This window comes from Nematolebias whitei, chromosome 10, assembly GCF_014905685.2.
Source record: "Nematolebias whitei isolate Nwh7 chromosome 10, NemWhi1, whole genome shotgun sequence".
In the NCBI taxonomy this organism is placed as follows: Eukaryota; Metazoa; Chordata; class Actinopteri; order Cyprinodontiformes; family Rivulidae; genus Nematolebias; species Nematolebias whitei.
In genome coordinates, this window is record NC_056507.1 from 36,090,971 (window position 1) to 36,113,588 (window position 22,618).

Sequence of the window (22,618 nt, forward strand, 5' to 3'; positions counted from 1 at the left end):
GTTCTTTGTGATCCCTCGTGTATTTTCTCTGGCCCCTCGTGTCCCTTCTCTGGTCCCTCGTGTCCTTTCTCTGGTCCTCGTGTTTTCCTCGGGCCCTCCACCCTTGCAGTGCCACCCTCCACCCACCCTAAACCTTCGGGAGGGGGGTCTTTTGGGGACGCCTGGAGGCGTCCTTGGGGGGGGGGATACTGTAAGGATGTTACTTTTCTGTGGCCCGGTGTGTCTGTTTCCCTCGTGCTCCCTCATTAGTTTCCATTGTTGCCACCTGTGTCTCGTCCCAGCTGTTTGTCATCATGTCTCGTCTTCTCCCTGTATTTAAGTCATCCTATTCTGTCTTGTTCTTCGTCGGGTCGTCTTCGTTGGGTACGCTTCCTTGGGTCTCCTGAGTCTCTCCTTGTCTTCCTGGTCCCTCGAGTCCCCCGTGTCTCCTGAGTTCCCCGTGCCTCCTTCCTTGCTTATGTAAGTTTTGCTGCCCCGTCAGCTCGTTTATTTTGTACTTTTCATTCATCATTAAAAGCCTATTTTTGTATATCTGCCGAGTTGAGTCCCTGTTCTGCACTCTGGGTTCGCTCCTGACACAAATCCTAACACTCAGTGGTATTTACCTGGTTAAATAAAGGTTAATAAATACTGAGTTAAGATGTGGTGTGGTAGTAGCTGAAGGTTATCCACAACACATAGCTGGTGCTTTAACTAATTGCACAAGACTTTTGTTTGAGACTGTCAAAAATTATTGAAGGCAACACTGTTAGCAAAATATCTCATGAATCACAAGGCAGGTTTTAATAAAATTGTCAAAAAGTAATCACTAGAAGTTTATCTACAACTATTTAGCTTTGGAAGTCAACCCCAATCAGCATAACTGACAACTGACCTGAGAAAACACAAATATTGCTATAACTCAGTCAATTGTACCGATATTAAGAAAAAATTTGATGTGGTAGTGGCCGAGAATCATTTAATGCACACATTTAAAGTGCCAACATTTCATGATATCACATTGTGCATATCAATATTTTCATGGTTGGAGCAAAACTGCTATAAAACAATGTAAAACTCAGACGTTACGGGCTGTGGATGATATGATTGGAATTATTTTGAGAAATGCTGGAGGTTCAATTTTTGATCATTTTGAAGGGCTGACTTCATACAATTTAGATAATTCCTTTTTAAAGAGTCATACACTTTGATAATTGTTTAGACCACAGTTGTGAGAACCATTTTTGAACACATTCTTAATTGTGAGGACCAAAGCCTGGTCCCTATAAGGTTCAAGTTTTGTTGGTGGGTTAGGGGTCAGGTTTAGGACTAAGGTATGAATTGAGGATGGGTTAGGTTTATGGTTAGGGATGTACTGGTAATGGTTAGGTTTTGTGTAAGGGTCAGTGTTAGGTTATAGAAATTAATGAAAAATGAATGGAAGTGAATGCAAAGTCCCTGTAAAGTAGAGCTATCATTTCTAACCTGATTAGGGCCTGGCCGGGCCATAATAGTGTGCGTAATGTGCGGGCCAGGTCGGTGTCTGGCTTTTGATTGCGTCAGCTTGCCATACATTCACCAGCTGCACACGGCCATTTGACCGTGCGCTGACCGGCCTTGAAAGAGGTAAAATAAAGTTCAGTGAAGTTTCAGATGGACTACTGCCAGCGATCAGCCCAAATGAACGTTCATTCAGCCGCTGCACTCAGCAGACGCACGCAGCCGACGACCCAAACAGGTGAGATCCCAAAGCAGACATGACAGAGCAGGATCTGTGTCTGAATAATGCAGAATGCAGCAGAAGCAGGGATTTAATGTGCTTTGATGGTCATGAAAGGACAAACACCTCCTCAGCTCTGATCTTCTGCCCCCTTTTCTCAGCCATCTGTGTCTGCCAACCATTAACAACTATATAAGCAGTCAAAGCTTAATGTAAAATGTTGAGGTTTTTTTTTTCAGGTTCGGACCTGTAATTACTGTTAATTTGTCCGGTCGGTTGTGGTTTGGAAATGATGGCTACGAGCTGGGGCTGAGTCAGGTCCGATTTTTTTGGGCCTGAATGCAACTCTACTGTAAAGACAGAAACACAAACTTGTGTGTGTGTGTGTGTGTGTATGTGTGTGAGGGCCCACCTCGCTCCACTCACTAACACTCCAGTTGGGACAGGGCTGCTCGTTGCAGGTCTCAGTGACCACCCTCTGGTATTCACTGCAGTCTCTGTCCACCAGGCGCCGGCCCAGATTGTTCATACAGTAGGACTCTCTGCTCCGACTCCCACGGCCACACGTCTTAGAGCACTGTCCAAAACATACACAGCGTCTTCAAGCCCGGAAATACTAAATGATTGCAATTACTCATTACAAGGTTTGTAAGTTCCCAAAAAATCAAAAATAATAAACTTCAGGTGTTTAAACTGTAAACACAAAGGCATTTGCAAATAAATTGTTTAAATATATTTTAGAGCATGAGTAGATTTTAGATAAAGCTCTAAAACGTATTTTTTTTTAACTGCATTCTGTCTGGTTCCCTTGTGCTGAAAGTACCTGTGACCAGGCACTGTACTGCCAGCTCTTGAGCAGACAGTCTCCATGGCATGGCTCTCTAGTTTGAGGTTTGGCGATGCCTGAGCAGGCGCTAGTCTCCACCCGCTCACTCTGTCTCTTCATCAGGTTGTACTTCATACACTGAACATCCAGGCTGTGGTAGCCGGGACCACACTTAGCTGAACACTCACTCCTTCCAGCAACATGCCACCTGTTGGAGAAGAGAGTTGAGATGGGTGCACGCTGCTGGAGTGTGTTTTGTTGGTACAATTGTATGTCCTTGTGCAATAACCCCCACCTGACTTCACAGTCGGTGTTGCAGGGCTCAGTAACAGCAGCAGGACGAGGTAAATGTTCACAACGTTGGTCCGACACTTCTAGGTGATCGCTTTCACGAACACATACTGCCTTGCGTCTTCGCTCCCCTAGACACAGGATACAAAGTAAGATGGATTCAGATGGTGTTCGACACGTCCCTTGTTCAAATGTTACATTTCATCAAGTTAAACAAGTTTAACAAGTCAGGAGTTTCATGGGCTAGTCTGGAGAGAGATAATGGTTGATGATCGTTGAACTTTTGAAATTTATGGTTTTAACAAATATAAGGTTACATATGTACTGAGATGCTCAAAAAGATCATTGGTAAGACTGCCGTTCAAATGAAATTTCCCATTTTGACTATGAACTTTTACACTTTATATTAGAGGTAACCATGATCTTTGGCACTAGATAATTACTTTTTTTTTTTCCACTTGGACAATTATTGGCATTTGTGAGATAATGAGCCAAGGAAAAGAGTAATATACTTCATTCTTTGTGTGAGGAGCTTTAGAAGGCAGGCCAACATCTTACCTTGGCAGATACGATTGCACTCAAGCCAGGAGCCCGAGGGGTCCCACACAAACTTCTCCCTGTGCTCCTCAATGGGTATGTTAAAGGAGTAACGCACATCTGGGTTATAAAGGTTTCCCACACACAGAACCTACAGAAACAATGATGCCCACAGAGAGACAATATATATTTAGACTGGGGGATTAAACTCATGCCACAAAGTGGCTAAATGAAAATAAAACTGTCAGTACCTGTAGAATGAGCTCTTCTTCAATGCGCTCGGTGCAGTTAATGCGCTCTACTTTTGTGTCTGAGCCACTGTACTCAATGATGGTTCCGTTGAAAGTGATTTCTCTTTTGAACATGGCCACAACAAAGTTCCCATTCAGAAGGAAGTTAGACTGGCTGTCAGACAATGCTGAAATAAGAAACAGACAGTCAAGAACATCTAAAGCTGGCATTATTAACAGTTTTCATTTCAGGTGAAATGTAATGTTTTGTATTTGTTATCTTCACCTAATTGTCCATGCACAAGTATTAGTGATATATTTTTGTGTCCAGATTAATAAAATACTGAGTGATAATTTAAATAGTAAAAATTTACATGTATTGCATAGTGTTTGAAAAACACGAAGTGTGGAAAAGGAAAAGTGACATCTTTAAGTAGATTTTCAGATTTCAGAAATATATTGCAAAATAAAATATTGTCAACATTTTAGAATACCTACAAAAATACTACTTGTGATTTTAAGGACCTCTCTATTAAGCAGCATAGTATCAAGGTCATAGGCGTCGCAACCATTATATGTGAAGGGGACAAGTACCCCCCACATAAAAAAAAATTCATTTGGACCCCCCAAAACCCCCCACCCCACTCAGGCGGTGCAGTTTCTCTTTCTTCGTGAACAAATCCATTCCACTTGATTAATAGGAGAATACTCAAGTTACTAAAACTCCACTCCAGGTTTTCCTGGTTACCTCCACCTCTACACACAGAGCAGAAACTGTGCAGGCCGCCGCTGCTGAGTCTCCTGCTTCGGCAGAAAATGCACACAGGTGCAGGAGATGGAGACACCTCTGTGTTGCTCACTCGCCAGTTTAGCAGCTTAGTGCGGGCAGTGGTTGACCAGGGGGTTGATCATCAACATATATTCATGTTAGGGGGATGCTTGAGTGCAGCACTACGTCTGTAGCATGTTAGCTTAGCATTAACTGTGACGCTGTAAGATGCTGCAGGTGTAAGAGACGCTGTGTGTTCAGGTGCATTAAAGTTGAAATGTCTTTAAAACCCTCACACCTTATTGTCCTCAAGCTTCATGAGAAACATCATTTAGTTGAGTAGTGTTGAACACAAGTAAAAAAGTTTAGTGGTGATGTTTTTTATGTCTCTATAAACACAAATAGTGCCGACCTGACGCTCTGTATTAAAGTTAAAATGTCTTTAAAACCCACAGATGAATTTACACAAACTTGGTGAGAAACATGTTTTAAATGTGTGGAATTAAAGGAAATCTAGGTAAAATGTTGCTTTTTTGTACATTAGTGTACACTTCTACGCATGCACGCGCACACGCGTTCACATACACACAAATAATTGTGCCCCCCCCACATTACGGATGTTTCTGACGCCCTTGGTCAAAGTACAAACTGGTGTGTTGTGCCGAGGCCGTAAATGAAAAAAAAGAAAAACTAATGTAGCTAGCATTTTTAGCATGAAGTGAATTGCTGCCTATTCTTTTTTTTGTGGCCACTCAGGAATAAATGTATGTATGTTTTGCAAATCTTACACTATACGATGAGGTAAAACAAAATGATTTGGGCACTAAATTGTACCTATTTGGAGTTCAACCTCAGCTTTGTGCTAATTGCAAATACAAGCAAATCTTTACTTAAAGAAAAAAAAAAAAACTAAACAAACATCCACCCTTCTCTGTGGTCAGTTCTGGAGTTTTGAATTACATGCAACTAATTCTAATCTGTGTGTTTAAACAAAAAGAATGTACATGATTTTGTCTCTTGATAAAACTTTGCACACACACAAGAAACGTGATCAGCTGAAACGTTTCTTCAGCCTGATGCAAAGCAGAAGTTTAAAGTCTATTTCCAACCAAAAAATGACATTGCAGTTCATAATAAGAAAAGTTCTCCTTAGGGAGGATGAGTAAAAATTATTAAAGAAAAACAGAACAATGTTGCATGTGAACTCACATGAGAGAAGCCAAAGTAGGAAGTAATTATGTTATTTACAGATTTGTAAACAGTTTCATAGCCCACTCAGCAGCTGACAAAAGTTTTGTGGCTGAGAGGCAGTTCTTGAGAACATCCCAGCTCTGCAGGCTGTGTGCAGACTGTTCTCAGTGCTTTGTTTCATATTTACTCTTAGAATTGATTAATCCTCACTTTTTTTTCTGACAGGAATGACAGGTTTGAGTAGGTGCATCCTCCACATATTATTTTAAACCATTCACAGGATCCAAAGGAAGCGTGCTCAAAACTCTGGCACTTCAACAACATTATCTCCGTTTTTGTCATGAGTGGGCTGGATTATCTTAAAAACAGAATGTACTATGTAATGTTCTACCTCAAATGACTAAATTGGCAGCGTGTTGCAAATACAAGTGTGGACCCCCTAATAGCAGTGTGCAGATGAGGATCTGCCAGATGTGTTCTCAGAATTTTCTTTTTTTTTTAACATTTCAAACCTGACTTGAACTATCACCTCCTCCAGGCAGAGTTTTCCCCTTTTCTCTGTTTCTATTCACCTCTTACTTTAACACAAACACATATGCAAACACACAGACCCACCTAACCCAACACTCCTAGATCTGCTTTCATACAGCCTGAGCTCCACCTGACTGTAATTAGCACTTATTGCTGCCTCATTTATCTTTCTCAGTCTTGACACTCCATTTGCTTTCCCAGGCAACCCAAATGCACTCCCTCTATTTCTGTCATGTACTGTAAACTTCATGTAAACAAAATTTTTCCATCATTTCAAAATGACAATGATGTTTTACACCAGTTTTTTACCGTTGCTCCAATTCCTCTTGTAATAGTTCCAGTCTCTATAGATCCAGGTCACCAATTAATTTATAAAAGTTGAAGACAATGGGGTTTGTGAATTCCAACTAAAGAGATATAATGTAAATGTTTTGTTCATATGGATTGCAATCCTTTAACATTATTTTAAGTCAAATATGTGACATATTCACAAAGCGCACTCACCAAGGTAGTTGTCATCTTCTGGTTTTCCAGAGTAGCTGACCTGTTTGATATCAATGTTGGTGGCTCCAGCTGGGATTCGCACAACTACATTGTAACCTAGAGGATAAAAATCCCCACAAAGAAACAAACAGCACAAAAAGTGTAAGAGACTGAACACATATTTGAAGTCACACAAGGGAATAATGTAGAAGTAAGAGCAATGAATGAATCCAGCCATGATTTTCATAATAGCTTCACTATGCTCCACAGAACTCCAGACAGGAAAGTCTGGCTCCATCCACTTGGGAGTTAAATGTCACTCTTGGAAAAAATATGAAAAAGCTCAAGCCGTCTCAAATAACCTGCAGGAGGCCTTGTTTCAGTCTCACAGGCCTGACCATGAAAGGATATGTAATTATTCCAGGACCTTCCTTTTGGCCAGTAATTGTGGCACTGGTGCCGTTGTTCCATGATAAACTGATAGAAATTATCATGAAAAATAAGCGACTGAGTAAAGAGCTGTACTGTGACAACCAAAATATAAGCATAAGGACTCGACAGGTGTCAGATTAAATTTAACTTTAAAAAATATGATCGGTGGACTTGCGACCCGTCCAGGGTGTACCCCGCCCCTCGCACAGTGATTGCTGGACATGGGCACCAGCGACCCCCGTGACCCAAAAATGGAATAACCGGGTAAAGAAAATGGATGGATGGATGGAAATACGATCAGTAAGGTCAATTGAAAAGGAAGTCTGAAATTCACATTGTGAGAGAAATTTGTTATTGAACCTAAAAACTTCTGTGTTAGATAGTGTGATTAAGCCATTTTGTAGCAGTGGTCAAAATGTTATGTGCAGTTTTTTCATTGCACCCTAGTAAACGGTCATGTTGGAGTAATGCTATGCAGCTGTTGTTTGCACACAAACTGCAAAAAAAAAACCACACACACACACACAAAAACAGCTGTTTTGTACAGAAATATTTTTTAGGTAATAATTCACAACTTTCATAAATTGATATAGTAAAGACTAGTTATGTTAATTACACTTTCTCAACACATTCAGCATTATGCCATCCTGCATCTCAGATTCAGTTGTGTATACCAGCATATGTTGCTGGTGTTTGTTTATGTGACTGTTAGCTGCGAATACTCGGCCTACTTAATACTCATTTCAACAGATTAAATCACTGGGCTGTCTTTACTACCTTTGTCATGAACCAGGGTAACCTGCTCGCAGAGAGGCAGCAGCTCTACCAGTTGTGCCACTGTGCGGCCTGTGGTGTAACTATAATTTTTTTTTAATTAAGTCTGATTGGTACTGGGGTGATGTTGACTAACACCATAGTTGCTCATCACCTAATCCTAACCCTGACCCTACCCCTAACTGTTTAAAATAAAAAATTGATCCAACTTAATTTGATGAAATCAGACACCTAAACTAACACCTTAAGCCACTCGGGGGCAGCACATGGTTTACATTTCTAACTCTCATCAGCTATGTAGACTTTTTATTCACACACATTCAAAATCTTGGAGATCCACCATACCAATGACATATAGTCAATTACAGCTCCACAATTATTCCATGAAAGTACATGATGTCAAACACTCAACTCCTCTACCTGTTAGTGTTAGTTTGTCCATATTACCTACAGTATGTACTGTATATAACTGACCTGCGTCAAGAAATTTTCTGTTTCAGTGTGAAACAGATTTTTTAATTTAATTTTATATTCATAAACACTTGTTTGAAAGATTTATTTGCTCCCTCCGATGCAATCAAACACCAACATGTCTTCCAGCCTTTCTTGGTGTTTTTTATTAGTAATTTGAAGTGTAGAATTAAATTTGCTCCAACAATCACAAGGGAAACGATAGCGAATCAAACACTGAATTGAATTAAAGTTACAGACCATCAATGATGCATTTCCCTCAGTCAACATGGTCTCAATAAGCCACTAATAGCCTCTAAGATCCACCAGCTTAGCAACAGACCGCACACACAATCCCCACACCACAAAGAACCCAAGAATGTACAGTAAGTACAGCGCAGTGCGGTAACACATCAACCATATGTTCTCATAGAGTGCTGCTGGGGTTCATCTCAAACATGCCTCTACTTCCTAAAATGATGCAACTTATACATAGTTGCAAAACTGCTTTTAACAATTTATGTAACTATGTGGTTTAAACGCAATAAAGTTTTTTTCAAGTTTGAACTAAAACATGATGATATTCAATTAGTAAAAAAAGTTGGTGTAGAGTCTTAGTCAGGGCATGTTAATTCTTGAATCTCTAAATCCTTAAAACTTGATTTAAAGATGACGTTGTCAAGCTCTGACCTAAAAGTCCTGAACAACTGTGAAAACCCTTTAGAAAATACATTAATATAATTTTAACTATTAGATGGTATATTGCAAACCAGCCACTAGGGAACACAAACCAGTGAATCTTTTGTGCCGGCCCCAAGCCAGGGTAAATGGTTATGGCTGTCAGAAAGGGCATCCGACGTAAAACACTTTTGCCAAAACTAGAATGCAAGTTCATCAAAGCAAAACCATACCAGATCGGTCAAGGCCCGGGTTAACAACGACCGCCACCAGTACTGTTGACAAACAGGGTGCCGGCGGAAATTGTGCTACTGTTAGTTAAAGACTACAAGGAGAGAAACATGTCAGGAGACACAGGGAGAAGAGGAAAGTCAAGAAGAATGTAGGACTGAGGGTTGTAACTATCTATGTGGGGACAATGACAGGCAAAGGCAATGACAGCTGACTGACATGATGCAGAGAATGAAGGCAGATGCTTTGTGTGAAGAGAACTTGTAGAGGTGGAGGTATGCACTTGAAAGAAGAGAAATGAAAGTCAACTGTAGTAAGACAGAGTATGTGTGTGGATGAGAGGGACGCCGGTGGAACAGTGAGGCTCCAAGGAGCAGAGGCCACAAAGTTGCATGACTTCAAGAACTTCGGGTCCACTGTCCAGGAAAATGGGGAGTGTGGTAAAAGGTGAAAAAGAGAGTCCAAGCAGGATGGAGAAAAGTTTCAGGAGTGATTTGTGACAAAAGTGTGTCAGCAAACGTAAAAAGAAAAGTTTACAAGAAAGTGGTGAGACCAGCTATGTTTTATAGTCTGGAGACAGAGACATGGACAAAAAGCCAGGAGACAGAACTGGAAGTTGCAGAAATTAAGATGTTGAGGTTCTCCTTAGGAGTAACAAGGATGGACAAGATTAGGAATGAGATCATCAGAGGTACAGCACAGGATGAACAACTGGGAGATAAAGTTAGAGAAGCCAAATTGAGATGGTTTGGATATTTCCAAAGGAGGGGCAGTAGGTATATTGGTTGAAGGATGTTAGAAATGCAACTGCCTGGAACAAGACAAAGAGTAAGACCAAAGAGAAGATATAAGGATGCAGTTAGAGAGGACATTTATTTACCTTTATTTAACCAGGCAAATACCATTGAGATCACAGATCTCTTTGCAAGGGAGGCCAGGGCCTGAAGGCAGACTAACATGCATGTTTTTGGCCTGTGGGAGGAAGCCGGAGTACCTGAAGAAAACCCATGCAAGCACGAGAAGAACATGCAAACTCCACACAGAAAGACCCCAAGTCCAACCGGGGATTGAACCCAGGACTTTCTTGCTGTGAGGCAACAGTGCTAACCACTGAGCCGTCATGCTGACATGGAGGTAGACGGAGTGGATAGGATGCAGAGGACAGAGTGAGATGGAGAAGGATGACTCGCTGTGGCGACCCTTGAAGAAGGAAAAGCCAAAAGAAGAAGAAGAATTACATGACAGATTCCACTTGTGAACATGAGTTTCTCAAGTGGGATAAAGAACTAATCTTAAAGAATAACAAAGCCATGTATAGACAAAAAGCAAGACATAAAGGATTATAAAACCAAAAGAACAAAGGAGTGAACACGATAAAGACAAGCTCAGAGTCAGGAACAGAGGGATATCCTGCCTGGGCTACACTCCCACTAGTTTTCCCCTTCTGAAGTTTAAGCCAGATTTCCAGGGCTGATGTAAGCACCTACTTTGATTCAATACAATACAAACTCCCCAACCCAACAGCCAAGAGTGCAGAAAGAAAGCTAATGGATAGAGATGCAAACACTTGGCGTAGAACTGAGAGCAAACAAAAGGCAAGTCACACCCAAAGCTTTTTACACTAAAGCTTCTGCTGTGTTGTTGCTCAGACTTAAAGGATTGAATGCAATCAGCAGTTGGCGCTCACTGAAACACTGCATTAGCCAGGAGAGCTCAAAAGGACAATGACAGGTTTGAGAAAAAGAAAAGACTCAGTTAGATTGCTTTTAGTTCTATCCGTTTCTAAAGCTTTCAAACAAATAAACTTTCTGCATTTTCTCCATTTGTTTCCAAAATGGAATGAGTCACATCTAAAAATAAAGCTTTGTATGTTTAAATACTTTAAACAGCAACAATTTAAACACAATTATACATGACATAAGTTTAAAATAATATATATATATTAAAGTCAGTGTCTAGCACGATGATGTGGCTTATTATGTCCACTTTGTGACTACTTGAATGTCTATCTTGGCACTTCTTGCATTTGTCTGTCAAAGCCACTGGCATAGTGTGTATTTAAAAGCAACACAATCAGCTAATAGTAGACACACATTGTGAGTAGTGGGACTCACCATACTGAGCATCATTGAAGGTCCCTGCCAGAGTTTTACATGAGGAGTTGTCCCCACCACAGACTCCACACTTGTCATTCCTTGCCTTGGAGTTAAGCACGTGATCGCAACCTGCTTGCTGGAAAGCCACATGAGAAGAAGATATAAATCTGAGATTTTTGAGAATTTTTGTACAACACAGAGCACTTAAAAAAGATTAGTGGGAATGCTTTTGTAAATGTTTGACCTACAAATTTGTCCCTTTAACTTTGCACAGAACCGGTCTACAACTACAAACCCTTCACTAAAAATGGCCTTCATCTAATCAAGTAAAAATAGATAGAATGCATTTGCAAACCAATTAGTACATGGAAGGTTTTGTGGTATAACAACGTGAAAGTAAGTGAAGGTTTACTGTGCTGAAGACTGTGTTTGCACAGTGTTCAGCAGAGGATGAATAAACATGAAGGTATACCCTGCAGAGGCCTTGAACGCAAATGTCATAAGTATCTGGACCACAGGGAGTGCCGTCGATGACTCGGTCCTTCAACTGATAGTAAGCCATGGTGCCAGCAACCCGGCAAAAGAGCTTACAGCGATCCTTCATTAGAACTGTGAATAGAGTAAAAACAAAAAATGGAAACAATAAGCTAATTAAACAGATAAAATTGGGCAAATACACATTCTGAGTGATTACAAAAGAAAGAATTGATGATGATGTGTCTTTTATGGCAGCTCATAAATTTATTAATAACACATATACATTTTTTCAAAATTCCAACTGAGTGCTTTGCCAAATTTTTGTCCAGTGTTTGAATGAAAATCACTTTGTGTCTGACAGCATACACCATCCAGGCTTGGCTTGTTTGCTTATATAGCATCAATTAAACAAATGAATCATTTGCAGTCAATTTGCCAGATGCTAATCTTGTGGGTTGGCTATCTATCTCAGCTGAAGTCAAGCTACAGCTGTGTGAAGTTTAAAATCTGCCTGAGGAGATGGGGGTGGCAGGGTGTCATATAGCTTTAACAGTGCTGTTCTTTGTCAACTAAAGATTTACTCACATCTTGTGAGGCAGATATAGCAATAAGTAGAATCGCAGTGTTGCAGTCACTAAAAGGAGTACTAAACTCTTCTGCAAGAAATTATCATTCTGTCACTGATAACAAATGTTAAGCACCCCTGTAGAATAGTGAAAATGAAATGAAACGGTACATGTCTAAGTCACATGACTGTGATTGCTGTAATGAGAACAATATCAAATCAAATGGAAAACAGTTGGCAGCACACAAGGTTGGAAGGGTTGGCCGTCTTCCTTCATTGCCATCATTTGTGGTAATGCAAATCCAAGAAATTCATCCCTGCCCATGCAGACCATACACTAGTGTTGATGCTTTCCTATGTATGAGATGGTACACTCAAAGTCCAGCTGATCCAATCACAGAAAAGTAGCGCAGGATGATGCAAGGTGTTGTGAAGACTCCAGTACTTGTGTCTGTATAGCAGGCACAGATGTCATGAGGTTGTGTAATACTTGGCACAAAATGTGACCCTTCTTCTTTAGTGTGATCTGTCTTTAGTGACTGGAACATTCACAACATGTAAGGGTGATCTCTCATACCCACTAGTTTATTCATTGGGCTCCATAAAGTGGGGAGGCTGTGGTGAAGAGGTTGGGAAGCCAACTTGGGCCCAGTATGTCACAGGTTCAACTCCTCGCCATGCCCATATGTTGTGGTGTCCTTGAGCAAGACATCCAATCCCTAACTGCTCCCCGGGCGCCTACATGGCTGCCCACTGCTCTGCCTGGGTGTATCTCAGGTGTGATGTGTTCCCACACTTATGCAAACACATAATGTGACCCCTATTAAACTCCAAGTGTTGGTAATGCTGTCTAATGCATCCACAAGGCATCCATTGTATGTGCAGACATTCACTCACTGCTTTGACTCACTATCAGACACTGACTAAAAACACCATATTATTTGTGATGCCATTCATTTTTGCGTTCTTGTTCTTGTTCAAGTTCAGAACGCGCGTCATTTTTCAAACTGAATCATTTGCATACCCATCACTGTTGGAGCCCATCCAAACTTGACCAATGACTTGGGATGCTTAACTGTTTTGTCAGTGAGTATATATTATAAGTACTAGATCTAAAATTTTAAATATTAAAAAAAAAAAAAAAAAACAGTTGCCACAAGTGGCTAGGTTGTGTTGAGGTTGATGTTTTTTTCAGCCTTAGAAAAACTTTTTGCATACTTGTGCCATTTATAAACACAATTTATTTGACTAATATTCAGGCATTTTTAAATTTAACAATCCCTTTTGGGTGATATGTATAAACCTTTGCCACAGGATTAATAAGGATTAGAGATTATTAGTGACTGCGGCCGTTGGTTAGCTGTCGCCTCACAGCAGAATCTTTGCAGGTTCATAACTTAACCGGGGTCTTTGTCTGCAGAGTTTGCATGTTCACCTCATATGCATGAATGATTTTCTCTGGGTACTCCAGTTTCCTCCCACAGACCAAAAACATGCATGTTAGACTGATTGGTAACTCTAAATTGTCCCTAGGTGTGAGAGAGTGAATGGTTGTTTGTCTCGTTTGTCTCTATGTGTCCCTGTGATGGACTGGAGACCTGTCCAAGGTGTCCCCCACCTCGCACACAGTGGCTGCTGGATATAGGCACCAGTGACCCCTGTGACCCAAAAAGGAAGAAGTGTGTAAAAAAATTGATGGATGGATGCATGGAACATCAGAGAATAAAACGATAATGGAACATACTGAGAGCAGGCTGAAACAGATGAAACTAAAAAATACAAACAGGATAACCATTTAATCAAACATAAAACCACCTAAATTGTGACAACTAGACATCAAATCTACATGCGTGAGTGGACTCACTGCCGCTGTACTTGGGGACCCAGCGGACGGTTGGAGGTAGACCATTAATATTGAAGTGTTTGCCATCAAACTGAGAGCACTGCTCTTCACGGAAATCCTTCCTTTCTCGTGGGCATGGCTCAGTGTTGCAAGAGCGGAACTTCATCCGACGACCCACGCAGAACTTACCACCATTTCTGGGCCTGGTGTAAGAAAAGATGCAAGACACAAAAGACCACACACATTAGGCTGTTCTAAATACACAACACTGCATGCATAAAACAAATAAACATATTTTTCCTAATTGATTTTTGTATTAATTTGTCTTCAGCTCTTCTTCAGGTCTGATTGTGCTCTCTTAAATTAAAGCTCATAAACACGCTTTGATTTTAAGTTTGTTTGTTTTTTTCTTACTCAGGCTTGTTGCAGTCTCTGCTGGTGCTCCTTGTTCCTCCACCACAGGACCTGGAGCAAATACTGTAGGGTCCCCATGGTCCCCAATGTCCATTGACTGGCTGTGTGTCTAACTCCTTATTTACACACATCCCGTGTTTGCAATACTGCATGTACAAACAAACACATGCAGATTGTGGTAAATAACAATAAATGTGACTCTTGAGCTACAGTACAAGTAAAAGTGGTACCAAGCACAGGTGGGGGTGACGTTCTTTGCCAACTGTATTGTTTAGTACAAGTGAGTTTATATCAAGTCCTATTTTAGCTGTTGTTTATCTGGAGGAAACATGTCCAGATGCTCCAGCTGACCAGAGACAACTGTCACGCAAATGCAGATGAAGACAAAAATAGAGAACAGGGGACATAATAGAAAATAAGCCTTCACAAAAAAAGTGAAATAATTTACAGCATATTTCTTTAGGTCAGACACAATTTTGATGCAATGGCATATGAATAATTTATTAGTAAAAATATTGTACCAAAACTCGAAGTATTTAAGAATTTTTTTTTTTTAATACTAAACAACAATCTGCAAAAAGCTATTTAAGCTAAATGAATGCTAAATAAATCATGATTTCACAAACACACAACAAAACTGGCTAATATATTTTAAACTAGCTTTGGCTTAAACTGTAAAAACTGTTTTAAAGTCTTGCTGGGAAGCGCTAACCCTGCTCTCGTAAGCAATTTCCAACAGGCACATTTCCCTTTGTGTGTAACCAAATCCCCTTCTTGGTGACTAAGATCTCAGAGGGTCTTATTGACTGAAAGAATGCAGGACAAGACAGGGACTGTCTGGGTACGCAGCCCGCCGGCTGGGCACACAGGCCCGGTGAGCAGTGGCACCACGATAAGGAAATTCTAGAATTGTGATAACAAGAGGAACAAACTTCATTACTGGCTTGACTTCAAGAGCCCCCTCTCCTTCTCAGCTCTTTATGTTCTGACATATCCAGGCTTCTGTTTGGAACAAAACTTAGAGGATGATATTTGTGGATCACATTAATTAAGTATGCTGATGATATGGCTCTAGTTGCTGGTCTGAAAGACACCAGTAGCCAGTCCTACTTCCAGCTCATAGATCAGTTCTCTGCCTGGTTTGATGACAGTTTTCTGGACCTTAATGTCAGTAAAACCAAGGAGCTTTGTTTGGGAGGTAGATGGGAAGCAGCCAGAACCAGACCTATATTCAGATCTGTTATAAAAGGGCAGGAAGTAGAGCAGGTGACCAAATTTAAATACCTCAGAACAATAATTGATCACAAGTTGACCTTAGAGCCCAACACTGACTGTATTTACAAAAAAGCCAGACAGCGTCTCCACCTTCTGTATACACTAAGGAGCTTTAATGCAAGAAAAAATACTTTGCAGTTGGTGTACAGGTCACTGGTTGTAAGTGCTGTTTCCTTTAATATTCTCTCATGGTATGGGAATCTCCTAGCCAGAGACAGGAATGAGTTGTCCCAAATCCCAAAGTTAGTCATGGAGTTCCTCAGGGCTCAGGGCTTGGGCCACTACTCTTTACTTTATATATGCTTCCATTAGGTAAAGTTATTAAACAGCATGGGATAAATTTTCATTGGTATGCTGATGACACACAATTATATTTGTCCATTAAACCCAATGAATCCAATCAGCTACTTAGACTACAAGCATGCCTTAAAGACATAACCTGGATGACCCTTAATTTTCTCCTTTTGAACACAGACAAGGCTGAGGTTTTGGGTTATGGACCTGAGCACCTTAGGAATTAATTTTTCAATCTTTCTCTCTCCTTAGATGGCATTAATCTGTCCTCCTGCTCTAATGTTAAAAATCTTGGTGTTCTTTTTGATCAGGACATCTTTTATCCCCCACATTAAAAACGTTACAAGAACTGCCTTCTTCCACCTGCGTAATATCACTAAAATTAGAAACATCTTATCTAAAAATGATGCAGAAAAACTGGTCCATGCATTTGTGTAGTGAACTAAGCCTCAGGTCAAATCTGGCCTTGAGGGCCTTCCTGGGACAAGAACTGTATTTCATTGATTTGAGTCCAGAAACACAAGATTAAGTCCACCCAGAGACTTTCTAAGTGTGTCCTGCACTGATCAATTGAAAGAACACTCTCTTTTATTATCATTACTATCTTACAAATTTCTTGATAATCAAAGTGTGTTTAGTTCAAACCATTTTTAAATGTTGAAGTGAACTACTCATTTTAAATCAACTGTGAAACAGTATTAGTGATTTTTAATCCTCATTCAAAGTAGAAATCAAGTTAGAATGTGTTACGGAGTAATTCATGCATTTTCTGATTTCCTGTCTGGAATGAGCAAGTGTAAGTTGTGATGTCGGTCAAAGGTCGAAGACAAGTTGTTGGAACGAACTGTCATGTTTTTATATCCTCTCAGACGTAAATAGAGAAGCTGGCACCTGTTTTCCCCAACTCGCCTAAACATTTCTCTCGTCTGTCTCAAAAACATCTTCTGTCCGTTCCAAAACAATTTTTCTGTTTTTCTGACTTTTAATAACCTCTTACATCACTAAAACACACCCCTGTTTGGTCGATCGACCAATCAGGAACTTCCCAAATGAACCGGAAATAGAACTCTTTAAATGTCGGCACTTCCTAGTTCGAACCAGTCGAGTGCAGTCGAGTGCGGTGGGAGAGCAGTTCAGTTCGGAGAGCAAACCGAATGGAAGAAGTGCTGGAGAGTACAGGAGGTTCAGACATGATCCGGAGTTCTTCCGAGTCTCGTGGGAATTATAAAATCTTCCACATCTGAGTGGAACTCTGACGGACTCACAACTCATGTGAGCCCAACTGAGAGGTGAACCTGTGTCGGACGGAATACCGTCACTACTTCGGACGATTCACAGCTGTTCCTACGGAGACGCTGAAAGGGTGCATTAAATGGAACTCCGTACCAGTGGAGACACCTGCTACAGGTAAAGAGTCGATTTACACCACCTAAGTGTACCGAGGAGGAAGCTGGGATCTTAACGGAGCGTGCCGTTCTGATACCGACACATAACAACCCCTCATCCATCTTCTCTCTCAATTTTAACTCCTTCATCACCCATCTTTAAACCCTTCTATCTTGCCAGTAATCATTCCAGATATTTTCAGAAATGTCAGTTGTGAAACAGGAAAATCATGGCCGTATGGTTTTCTTGACTGTAAAGCTTGCTAATTAATTATGTTGTTGTTGAAATCAATTTGCCAAATTAATGTAAATGTGTGATGTTAAACTTTGATTCTGTTAATAAATGACCGCATTCATTTGATGGGTCAAAGAAAATTAACGCCTCACGTTACATTTAATTAATTTCAATGCACGATATTATTCAGTCCAGAAAAATGAATGAATCCGTTTAATTTATGGATAATATATCACAGATATATGTTCCTCTACATTTGTCATGTCTAGACTGGACTATTGCAATGGTTTATTATCTGGGTGTCCAAATACTTCTTTAAAACGTCTTCAGTTGATCCAAAATGCTGCTGCCAGAGTCTTAACTGGAGTTAGTAGGAGAGATCATATCTCTCCAGTTTTAGTTTCTCTCCATTGGCTCCCTGTCAAGTCCAGAATGGAATTCAAAATCTCACTTCTAACCTACAAAGCTCTCAACAACCTGGCTCCATCTTATATTACAGATATTATTGTTCTATATTTTCCTAACAGAGCACTTCACTCTCAGGCTGCAGGTTTACTTGTGGTTCCTAGAATTTACAAAAACAGAATGGGAGGCAGATTTTTCAGTTATCAGGCTCCTCTCTTGTGGAACCAACTTCCAATCTCTGTCCGTGAGGCTGACACATTATTCAGTTTTAAAACTAGGCTTAAGACTTTCATTTTTGCTAAATCCTATAGTTAGGGTCGGCTTGGGTTTCCTGAGCTGTCTCTTAGTTATGCTGCTATAGGCTTAGACTGCTGGAGGACAAACTGACCACAATTTTCACTCTACTACTGTCTTTACTTACTCTGCTCAACCTGTTTTGTATTTGTAATTATTTTTTCTATCCTTAACATGTGTTTTTTTGTCTTTCAGATACACCTGGACCTATACCTGGACCTACCATTCTATGTTTGTCTGTCTCTCCTTCCTGTCCTCTCAAACCAGCCGGTCAAAACAGATGGCCACTTGTCCTGAGCCTGGTTCTGCTGGAGGTTTCTTCCTTTTAAAAGTGAGTTTTTCCTTTCCACTGTTGCCACTGTGCTTGCTCAGGATGGGAGACTGCAACGAAGCCAAGATGTCTGCTGGATTCCTTAGATACAGAACTTTACTAATTGGCTTTTATGTATGTGAATGTTCCTGTAAAGTGCCCTGAGACAACTTTGTTGTGATTTGGCGCTATATAAATAAACTGAATTGAATTGAAAATTATTGGTCATCAACAAATGCAACCTACAGACCTGTACAGTCAGACTCTAGAAAAAAGGAAATCCAGGTTTACAATGATCCAACTCATCCACTGCAACCATTATTCGGGTTGGTAACATCTAGCAGAAGACTGGTGGTTCCTCTGGTAAAGAAAAATGGGTGCAAAAAGTAATTTGTTCCATCTACTGTGAGTGTCCTTAACAGGGTCCTTTTAAAATGTAGCCTCACATGACAAACTGATGTCTGCTGGGATGTTTTAATGTTTTTAATGTATCGTGTATTTTAGAATTGGTTTTAATTGGGTTGGCAAAGCTTTTAAAATTTTTATGACATTTTTAACATGCGTTGTTTTGTATGTATGAGCCAGATGTCAAAGATAAATCTCCATCTCATGGAATGTTATGAACAATAAAGTTAGACTGATTGATTGATTGACCCTCTATTTTTTTTCCACCATTATGTTTGTTTGTTTTATTTAGATCGATGTTCAAATTGTTAAATTCCCGTGATATGAGAACTTATTCCATTTCAACAGATACATTTCAGATAAATTTATGCAAATTCAAGTTTCCATTAAGTAGTGAAACAAATCTCAATAGATTTTTTTTTAAAAGCATCACTAAAGGAAATGTCAAATGTTTATTTTAACTTGATTTAAACTTATCAAGTCAGTTGAACATTGATACCACATGCACAAAGTGATACTGAACCTAGAAGTGTGAAATCAATCAACTCAGCCGTTCATTTATTCATACTTCAACTCTTATTCCATTAAGATAAATATTCATCAAATAAATGTTTTATTTAATTTTAGTTCTAAAAAAAGAACGTGTTTTTTAAGTCATTGTATTTCATTTCTTTTAATTTATTTTAGAACTGTTATTTTACTTTACAACTACTGTAGTGAACTAAGCCTCAGGTCAAATCTGGCCTTGGGGGCCTTCCTGGGACTTGAACTGTATTTCATTGATTTGAGTCCAGAAACACAAGATTAAGTTCATCCAGAGACTTTCTAAGTGTCCTGCACTGATCAATTGAAAGAACACTCTCTTTTTTATTATCATTACTATTTTACAAATGTCGTGATAATCAAAAGTGTGTTTAGTTCAAACCATTTTTAAATGTTGAAGTGAACTACTCATTTTAAATCAACTGTGAAACAGTTAATGATTTTTTAATCCTCATTCGAAGTAGAAATCAAGTTAGAATGTGTTACAGAGTAATGATTCAATTTCTTGATCTTCTGTCTGAAATGAGCAAGTTGTGTAAGTTGGTCAAAGGTCAAGTTTCGGTCAACTGCAAGTTTACTGGAAAAGAAATGTCATGTTTAACTTTTACAGAAAGATATTAGAGAATTGACTCCACGAAGTCTGGGTTCTTCATAACAATCTTCTGTCTGTTCTTAAACAATCTAATCTTTTTCCCTTGACTTTTAATAACCTCTTACATCACTAAAACACACCCCTGTTTGGTCAATCGACCAATCAGGAAGTTCTCAAATGAACCGGAAGTGACCTCTTTAAAAGGTTTAACACTTCCTAGTTCAGGGGAGAAGAACGTTGAGAGAATGCTGTGAGTTAGATCCGAGAGCAGCAGAGTTCAGAATGCTGGAATGCAGAATGTTGGAGAACAACTGCAACTAAGCTGGACGAGAGAAGTTCAGAGGAACTATGAAATGTCTGTTCTGGGATGATCTCACGACTCCGAACGGTTCCCTACTATCCTTACGGAGACGCTGGAGAGCGTTTGAAGAGAACTCTACGCCGAGGCCGAACTATCGTCTGCAAAGGTAAACGAGTCGATCTTCAACCGCAAAGTGTACCGTTGGTTAAGCTGGTCCAAAGGAGCGTGTTGTTCTGGTTATAACAGACAAATTCCCTCACCCATCTCTCTCAACTTAAACTTCATTTCCATCTTTAAAACTCTTCTATATTGCTAGTAATTAATCCAGATATTTTCAGAAATGTCTGTTGTAAAGCTTGAACCCGGATACCATGGCCGTATGGTCTCTGAAAGCTTGCTAATTAATTATGTTGTTGTTGAAATCAATTTGCCAAATTAATGTAAATGTGTGATGTTAAACTTTGATTCTGTTAATAAATGACCGCATTCATTTGATGGGTCAAAGAAAATTAACGCCTCACGTTACGTTTAATTAATTTCAATGCACAATATTATTCAGTCCAGAAAAATGAAAGAATCCGTTTAATTTATGGATAACATATCACAGATATATGTTCCTCTACACTACCGTACTAAATCATGACATTTTTGCTGATTTGGTTTTATCTGTTTTGTAAATGTATTGTGTTTAAATTGTAGTACATTGCCATTTTTTTTATTATTAATTAAAACATATTTGATTAAATTTAATGCTAAGTTAAGTAGTAAATGATGATACTGAAAAAGTTGTCCAAACTGGAACTGAACAACATTATCAACAAAACTGTTGTGATAGACATATGTCTAAAGAAAATGGGTAGCAGTTGTCTTCAGAAATCAACTTCAATGTTTTAAGATATCTGGTGTATTTTATCTGCAAAATGTAATCATTTTCTGTATCGATTGGAATTCACAAAAGTAGTTTAAATCCTTTGGAGCAGGAATCAACTGTTTTAAAACCAATGAAAACCATTTCAAGTTATCCAACAAAGATAAGTCAGGTCCTCTGGATGGTTTATTTTTATTGAAATGTTTAATGTTTCATCAAAACATTTCATCAGTTCAAGGAGCCGCATCAAACTCAGTCTTGTAAATACCTTCACATAGTGGGTCAACCAGTTTGATGGTGCTCAGATGGTTTCTGAAGTCCGCTCTCTCCCTCGCCAACTCGTTTGAGGCAGTCATGGCCTCATGAGCACCATCAAACTGGATGCACAGTTGGTAGAACTGTTGCCTCTCAGCAAGAAGGTCTCTGGTTCAAATCCCAGCAAGGGGCCTTTTTGGGTGGAGTTTGCATGTTCTCTCCGTGCATGCGTGGGTTATCTCCAAGTCCTCTGGTTTCCTCCCACAGACCAAAAACATGCATGTTAGGCTGATTGGTAACTCTAAATTGTCTCTAGGTGTGAGTGAGAGAGTGAATGGTTGTTTGTCTCTGTGTGGTCCTGTGATGGACTGGAGACCTGTCCAGGTATTCCCTGCCTCTATTACAGTGAATGCTGGATAGGGACACCAGTGACCCCCCCCCCCCCCCCCACGTGACCCAAAAAGGAAGGAGCAGGTAAAGATGATGGATGGATGGAGCTTCAAAATGCAATGAAGTAAAAAAAAAAGGTGATACTTTGCCTCATTATGAATGAATGAACGAATAAACAAATACAAAAATAAATAAACTTGTGTTCGTAAGTAATTTTTTATTTAGATTTTTGTGTATATGACACTTAAAAGCCTTCCTTGACTCCACTGTAGCCATTTTTGTGTTTGATATGGTTGATTAACTGTGGCAGCCTCCTTGTATCAAACTTACTCGAAAATAAACATTTGAATGTGCACATCCAATAATTATTTTCAGAAAGTTGTGTTAAAACCTGTCCAGTGACTCATGGGAAATGTTGCAAATAGATACAGAGTTAACTCAAACAGTTGCTACCATAGAAACAAAGATCTCATTCAGTCTGTAGAGCTCAAAGTAACTCTCAGCTACTAATACTTCAAAACTTTGCTTATTAGAAAAAAATGACCATTA

The 22,618-nt window shown here is 39.7% G+C and overlaps 1 protein-coding gene across 1 annotated transcript in view; it reads right to left on the reverse strand.

The window, feature by feature from the left end:
* LOC119416498 (A disintegrin and metalloproteinase with thrombospondin motifs 20) overlaps positions 1 to 22,618 on the reverse strand; it is a 147,889-nt gene that overhangs the window by 57,261 nt on the left and 68,010 nt on the right. The window contains exons 13-22 of the mRNA XM_037683732.1: positions 14,518 to 14,663; positions 14,125 to 14,306; positions 11,691 to 11,827; positions 11,237 to 11,354; positions 6,579 to 6,674; positions 3,605 to 3,771; positions 3,375 to 3,504; positions 2,821 to 2,947; positions 2,523 to 2,733; positions 2,112 to 2,276 (exon numbers count right to left, since the gene is read on the reverse strand). Of these exons, the coding sequence (XP_037539660.1) occupies positions 2,112 to 2,276; positions 2,523 to 2,733; positions 2,821 to 2,947; positions 3,375 to 3,504; positions 3,605 to 3,771; positions 6,579 to 6,674; positions 11,237 to 11,354; positions 11,691 to 11,827; positions 14,125 to 14,306; positions 14,518 to 14,663 (1,479 nt within the window). The remainder of the gene's footprint in view (positions 1 to 2,111; positions 2,277 to 2,522; positions 2,734 to 2,820; positions 2,948 to 3,374; positions 3,505 to 3,604; positions 3,772 to 6,578; positions 6,675 to 11,236; positions 11,355 to 11,690; positions 11,828 to 14,124; positions 14,307 to 14,517; positions 14,664 to 22,618) is intronic.